The 7,856-nt window shown below is 35.1% G+C and overlaps 1 protein-coding gene across 1 annotated transcript; it reads right to left on the bottom strand.

The window, feature by feature from the left end:
- Window positions 1-457: 457 nt before the first annotated feature.
- Window positions 458-6,691, bottom strand: SLITRK6 (SLIT and NTRK like family member 6). Its single transcript, XM_062195283.1, has 2 exons — window positions 6,495-6,691; window positions 458-4,158 (listed from the first exon to the last, which is right to left on the bottom strand). Exon 2 carries the CDS (start codon window positions 4,132-4,134, stop codon window positions 1,609-1,611), a length of 2,526 nt encoding a protein of 841 aa, XP_062051267.1. The 5' UTR covers window positions 4,135-4,158; window positions 6,495-6,691; the 3' UTR covers window positions 458-1,608.
- Between the last annotated feature and the right edge of the window lie 1,165 nt (window positions 6,692-7,856).

Raw genomic sequence — 7,856 nt, 5'->3', positions numbered from 1 at the left:
ATACTTTTCTATAAAATCAAGAAAGCACTTTCTTATAGAAAATATGTCCTTCAACTCAGTACCTGATTTGGCATGGTGTTCACAATGCATTATGAAATTAACTTGATTAACTTTGCCAAGCAAATCTGCCATATTATTGATACTATAATTAGAAAGAAGAAAAATATAAACAATTCCCATTTGTATCGCATAGAAAAGTGATTTTCTTGAAGGCAGAATCTGCCAGTCATACTTCAAGATTGGCTTCATGTCAATCACACACAGAAACTGAATAACTTTTTTCACACAGTGAACATAATACTTCTGTGTGAACAATAACAAACAGAGCCCTCCCTTTGTGTTGTCTGTGTGTGTTAGGTCTGATGACTCAATTATAAGTCAACCAATTGAATGAGGCACATTTAGAAAAAGAGTTTTCATTTTAATTTTATTGTTGTGAGAAGTATTTTTAATTTTCTTGAAAGGCACCCAAGAATAATTACTTTTGTGAACCAAAAATATATAAAACTGTACAGAATAAATAGTTTATAGAAATCTAACTATACCTTCTTGTAAAATAAAGCTACATTATCCCTTTCTTGAAGCAACTTAAACCACTTACCTTTAGGAGTGCCTTATGATACTAACTTATGGCATCTATCAGCATACATCAATAAAAATAAAATAACAATTATTTCTATATGTTTTACACCTGAAGATTATTTGAACAAGAAACATATTTCTATCATGGTCATTTAAATTTACAAAGAATTAATGCTAGAAAAAAAGCAAGCTTAATAGATGCTCTAATAATATTTACAGTAGAATTTCAGTAGCATTTAAAAAATATCCCAAGAATAATTAAACTTTGCGCACAAATGACATACCTCAGTTCACAGCAGCATTGACATTAAGATTGTCCATACAAATGAGCAGAAAAATGAAAATTTTGCCTGTTCATTCCACCCAAACTATTCATAATTTGTATCTTTTTTTTTTAATCCAGAAAGCACAGGAGTGGCATTCATTGTATCTTCATATTTTCAAAGTTTTGGGCCACTTGTGGCCTGTATAAGCAGAATTTTTTCTTACTATTATAATTTATAACTTTCAAGTTCCAGTTCCTTTTGCATTTACTGCAAAATATTCTCTGTGTTTGACAATATACATTTTAAAGTACATACTAGTTATAAACAATATGTTCCTTACATATTATAACTACATACACAGGTATATGTCTTAAATGGTGAAATCCAATTTTATTTAATCCATGGTTAAAATCATTCAATAAAATAATGATTGCTTGAATATTCAACCCTTTTTGATGTGCAAGAGGACTTCTATGAAACACTTTTAAGTATATGGAGCAATTTTACTATAATCCTTGAATGATTTACAGACAAGGATTTGTTTTATTTGGGACAGACAAAATTGCCTGAAGATAATGCCATGGCTTCTCCCAGTGATCCCTGAGTTGTTGTTTTTTTTTTTTTCCTTCTCTTTTTCCCCTCAAAGGATTACTGCTGTGCTTAAGTTCTGATTGATGACACAGTTGTGTAAGGCACTTATATACCAGGTTTGGACTTAAGACAGAATCACAGCATTTCTGAAAAACCTTCAAACTCTCATCTATGTTTGCTGCTCCAGGACTTCTAAATAGTCAGGTTCGGCATGTAAATTAGCTTTGAGCTCAAAATATTCATTTTTAGTCTGCTCCACCAATACCTTTCTTGGTCGTGAGTACATTAATGTTTCCATTAATTTCAGCTCTTCATGGGCCCCAGGATAATGTACCTCCATATCAGGCTGGAGCTGAGCCATGTTTTTCCTCAGGTATTCGGTGATTCCCAGTTGCTGAAGTTCTCTTTCTTTCTCCAAAATGTTCCTATACAATGAACTGGCATCCTGGAAGGTTAAAAATTCTGTTGATTGGTCTGTGGTTTTATATTTCAGATTTGACCCCGTGAGTGGTGAATGATTTTCTCTTTCTAAAAGACTTCTTTGGAGATGTTTTGCCTCACTTTCCTCTTTCTCATTTCTTTCTTCTTCCTCTTCCAAATGCTTTGGCCCAAAGGATGGACTTCTGTAGACGTGAACCATGGGGCTCACCATGTGCTGTTCGTAGAGAGAGGCAGAAGGTCTCTCTGTTGTGTGGTGCGTTGTTTTATGACCATACATGCTGTATTGAAGATGCAGGGGAGTGTTGTCTCTCATTTGCTCATCGGCCTGTTTCTTTTTGTATCTTCTCCTGCGGTGGATAACAAGGACCACTATCCCTGCAGCACAGAACACAATAGTTATGAACACAATCAGAAGTCCTAATATTAGAACAGATAGTGGGACAGCATCAGTAAGAGATCTTAAAATAGTACCAGCTGTGTTTGTCGTTGTTGCAGGAGTAGTGACAATAATGTAACTGGTCTGAGTTGGCAGGGATGGGTTATTTACTAATCCTGGGCAAAGAAGTTCACTATTTAGGGCTTTCAGTTCCTTTTTGTTAAGATGCCCTGGGGAAGTGCAGAGGATGTCATCTGTCACTGTGTTTTTGCTTAATTTTTGTATCCACTGTTGCAGTCCTACCAGGTCACAGGAGCAGTCCCATGGGTTATCCTCAAGGTCAATCTGGGTCAGTAAATCAAGGTCATCCAAGATATTACTTACAGGTAGATGAGAAAACTGGTTTGTTTTAAGGTTTATTCTTGTTAGGGGGACACCTGAAAAAATATGTGGCGGTAAAACTTGTAGCAGGTTGTTATTTAAGTAGAGGACTTTAAGTTTAGGCATTGGGTTAAAGGTGCCTGGTAATATTTCCTTAACTGCATTGTATTCAAGATATAAATACTCAAGATTCTGGAGACCAAGAAACATGCCTCTATTTAATTTTGTCAGATGGTTGCCATTTAGATAGAGTTTTTGTAAGCTTGTTAGATTCATGAATGATCCTTCTTCAAGAACCTCAATGCGATTGTTTCCCAAGTGAAGCATTTCCAAAGTGAAATATTCCACTAGATCAGATTTCATTAATGTGTGAATAATATTCCCCGCTAGAATAAGCTTTCGGGGATTTTGTGGAGGAGGTTTTAGATCTGAGACACTTTCAATATTTCGCTCCTGACAGTGTATCAGAAGTCCTGATGGAGACAGGACTTTACAACTACAAGGAATAGGACAGTAGGGTGCTGGGAGTTGAGTGGATGGCTTTGTAATATAAGGTATCAAAACGGGTGCCTTTGTGGGTGGCTTTAAAATCGACATGGTCTTGGTTGCTATGCGACTATCACTTATTGAAGATGTTGCTGCCACATGCAATGACCCTGAAGGATCCTCGTGTTCTTCATACACTGGTGGAGTAGGGCAAATAGATTCCTTTTTCAGTCGACTTAGTATGCTCCCTTTGAGCAATGGAGGGCTGTTGCACACAACATCACCAATTACAGACTGAGGAGGCATGTTCTCCAACCAAATTTTTAGCTGCAGTAGGTCACAATTGCAGGCCCATTTATTATCCTCCAACTGGAGATCCAATATTCGGCCAATGTGTTCTAAAAAACCAACATAAGGCAATGTTTGCAACTGATTTCCACGAAGATCTAGATGGGTTAAAGGAACAAATCGAAATATATTTGGAGGAAGACTCTCAATAGCATTGTCATTTAAAATTAACACTTTAAGTCTGTTGAGCTTGCTAAAGGCACTTGGTTCAATCACTGTAATAAAATTGTTATCTGCTTGTAGGAATTCCAAGTTTTCCAGTCCATGAAAGGTATCCTCTTTAAGAATTTCTAAAGAATTGTGGTTGATATGAAGCTGTTTAAGGAGGCCAAGGCCATTAAATGCACCAGGCTCAATGTCTGCTATATTGTTAAATCCAAGGTGTATTGAGATGGCGTGAGTAAGCCCAGAAAAGTCATTGACGTGAAGCATTGTTAAGCCATTATTCAACAAGCTTAGGTGGAAAGGTCTCGATGGCGGTACATTTATTTGGGATAACTTCTTGATTCCTTTGTCTTCACAGTTTATTAGCATCGTGCCATCTTTTTCCTCACAATTGCAAAGAGAATCACAAGAACCTCTGACTGAGGGTCCTGGAGATTGGAACTGCAAGGATATACCGGCAAGGAGAGCTGCACACAATAGATGACTCCACAGCTTCATGGTGTCATTTGTTTGGATCTGATTCTGTAAAATAAAATGCAATGGCAAGGGATTTTAGTGGGCAAAATCAGGGAGGACATGAAACTGATATTTTCAAAATGACAGATTGTCCTCCAAAAATAAATCATTGATCACTATGAAAATATAAATACCTTGTTGTATCTACATTTTCCTTCTTATTCTTATTTTTCCCCAAAATACATGGACAGGCATATTCTGGGTTACTATAAATTTATAACATGGTCAAAATACAAAATTTAGGATAAGAAAATTTATAATATAGCAGTACTATATTCATAACTGCCAAACTATTCTGCATTTTAATAGATGAGAATGGAACTTAAATGCACTATTGCTACATCATATGAAACAAACATATATTTGAGAGTACCTGTTTTTTTTACTTCAAAGTGGATAAATTAAAGCTGGATGCTTATCATATAAGACAGATATGTAAGTATTAACTAACAACAGAAAGAAATATTGGGATTGTAAAAACGTAAGAATGTAAGCATGTATGTTTGAGTAGGTGTACTATGTATGTATGTTTGGATGCAGTATTCCTGTATTTCATCTAGTTATAACTGCATTTTTGTTTTAGCATGTTTGGATTGTTGAGCCAAAGTTTCAAGATACTTATTACTTATTTATTAAAGAGCCTTGAGGGAATATATCTTCGATTATGTAATAAAGTAGTGTGCTGTAAGAGAATTTCATTTTGATATCTCTCTCCCAGGAACTTTATGAAACTGTAATAGTATCAGATAAATGTGTTTTAATGTACCCAAGTTTTATTGAAGTCACTTTATGTTGACTTTCCAGCTGGAATATTTACTGCTACTTTGACGTTTTTTAAGGAATAAGGTGAATATTATACAAACCAAAAGAATTTTTTTGGCAAGCTATTTAGACTATTGTAAAAGGATAAGTAATGTTTCATGTAAACTTCCAGCAAATAACTTTCTAATGAGTTCTTGAAATAGGCATTAGGGCACTGAATGTCACCACATAATTGAGCTGTTTATCTCTTTTATTATAAGGCTTGGAATGGCAAACAATGAACTTTAAAACAAACTGCAATATATTAAAATATTTCAGGATATCTCTATTTTTAGAAAATGATAGTTTAAAATGACAACATCATGTATTCCAATTCCCTAAAAACTTAAGCCACGCATTTGAATAGCAATTCATACAAGAACTACAACTTTAAAATGATAGCAATAACAAGGTAAACATATGTAGCTCTAAGGCATGTAATTTTATTTCCAGCCTTAAAATATTGTCCCTTAACTTTATTATATAAATTACCTTGAAAGACATAAACCACATCTTATGACTATTCAACTTTTTAAAATTAAACTTGTTTCATTTCTTCTGGATCGAGTGTGAACAGTAACAACCAGTCTTATAAAACTCACAATCCAATAAAATATTCCAGAATCCTATCAATAATTCTAAAAATAAACTATTTATTGAAAATACATTGTTTTATTGAAAATATGCATCATGCAACATTTCTAAAAGGCAGAAGGCAACTGAAGAAGCAAAACAATAGACTGTCTTTCTATATAAAGGACAGATTAGCAGACTTTATATTTCCAACAAGAACATAGTTTGATTTTAAACAGTTCTAAGTACTGTACTAAGAATCTAGTAGCTTGCAATTCAGAATATTCAACTTGTGGATTAGCTCCCACAACACTGAAAATACTTCTCCATAAATTACCAAAAGAGAATATGATTCACTCCAAAGCATAGCATCTTGAGAAAACACTGAATAACTACCAGAAGATAGCATTTAATTCTCTTTTATTACCTTACAGGCATTTCATTCTTTTCAAAATGAGCTAGAGAGCAGTTTCTCATATTTTCAGAAATGCACACATGTTCAGTGAGTGGTTCCGTACTGGCCACAGGACATACAATGTTAAAGAGGTCAAAACTCTGTTTACATATTTTCAGAAAACACATATTTTCAAGCCAGAAAATAATAAAAGCACACACAGAATGCAAAGCATCATTCAGTTGTTTATATTTCAATTCAACAATGGCATTTGCAAGTGACCTTTCTTTCTGAAAGCACATGTATTTAGTTTCCAACAGCAAACTACATGTTGTAAAAGAAATAGTGGCTAATCATTATATTTGTTCTTTTCTACAGCCAGCTGTTCAACTAAATGTCTGGTGCTCAGAGAAAACAGGCATCTGCTACAGCATTCGTGGTGCTGGTGAGCAAAAATGAAACTAAATAGCCTTTAATGCAAAGTTATTTTTCTAAAGGAAGCAAAAAATAAATTCAATCCCTTTATGATCATGCATAAATAAGTATAAGAAAACTTGCAGACATTTCATCTTACCTGTGAAAGCAGAGACTCTTCCTGGTGTTATCTGTTCTGCACAGCTGGAAGAGGTGTTCAAAGTAATTCAGTTTCTGTATTAAGAAAGAAAACACCAACGGACGCGTACTTGCTTCTCAAATATCACTTTGTGGCGTGTTTCCCAGCATCAGAAAGTTTAAACTTCTGGTCCAAGAGAAAATGCTGAGCATTTCATTGAAAATATTTCAAGCAGAGTGCATGCTAGAGCGTCCTGAAGCAGTTGTCCTTTTTTTTTTCTTCCAATTAAAATTCACAGCATCCTTCCCAGCTATGCTGACTTTTTTGCATATAGTTAACCATTTGCAAGCTGCTGAATGCAGTAAATAAACACGATGTTTAGCAGAGCCGAGACTGATCACTCTTGCTTTCTTAGTTTGTAGGTCCAAGCTGCTCCGTCCTCCCTTTCTAGTCTTTCTTGTTAGCTCAGTTTGTTATTAGTCAGATTGCCAAGGGCTGGGAGGTAGGCGTAAATAAAGAGACTTCTTGGCTTTTGACTCAGCCTTTAAGCCCTTCCCCATCAGAGCGCTTTAATCTGCCAGTGTCATATAACACAAGAGACAGCTCCACCTTGGGACTGCTCAACTCCTCCTCTTTCTGCAAATGGTCTTTCTAACCGTTTTGATACCAAAAATAGTGCAAGTGAATGCTGGTGAAAATAAGTACATCTTGTTTTAACCGTTTAGTAGTATGTTTTGTTATCATAGCAAGCTAAAGAATGCATTATGATTAATTCTCATCTAGCACAGTGCTGGACTGTTTGTACATGTACAAAGAATGGCAAGTTTGCTGGATATTAGAATAGTTGCTGCACCCTGTTTTGATATTGTTGTTTATAGATGAAATTGTCACTGATTAACTTATAAAATGTTAACACAACTGCTTCCCTACAACTTTCATTTTTGTATTTGCTATTAAAAAAAGTAAGGTTTATACTTCGTTATTTTTTCCCTAGAGCTAATGTCCAACAATGAGCTAGAAATTAGGTTCTCTTTCACTTGTTTTAAGGTGATCTTTATTTAGAATGAAACTATAATAAATCCAAAACATATGTAAAAATTGTTAATTGGACAATTAATATCAATGATTAAGCATGCCAGTAATCACTCTCGAAATAAGAAATTTTACCTCACAGATATAATTAAGCAAGCAAAATAAAAATAGAAATCACAATATCCTGATCTTTTAGCTTCTACATAACAGGGACCAGCGCTGTGGCACAGTGGGTTAAAGCCCTGACCTGAAGCTCTGGCATCCCAAATGGGTACCGGTTTTAGTCCCAGCTGCTCCTCTTCCCATCCAGCTCTCTGCTATGGACTGGGATAGCAGTGGAAGATGGCCCAA

Source organism: Lepus europaeus, chromosome 6 (genome assembly GCF_033115175.1).
Source record: "Lepus europaeus isolate LE1 chromosome 6, mLepTim1.pri, whole genome shotgun sequence".
NCBI classification, from domain to species: Eukaryota; Metazoa; Chordata; class Mammalia; order Lagomorpha; family Leporidae; genus Lepus; species Lepus europaeus.
The sequence above is the reverse complement of the archived record's forward strand: the minus strand, read 5'-3'. Positions and strand labels throughout refer to the sequence as shown.

Bases quoted from the DNA above. Each gene is read 5' to 3' on its own strand.
- SLITRK6 (XM_062195283.1), bottom strand. From the start codon at position 4,134: ATGAAGCTGTGGAGTCATCTATTGTGTGCAGCTCTCCTTGCCGGTATA.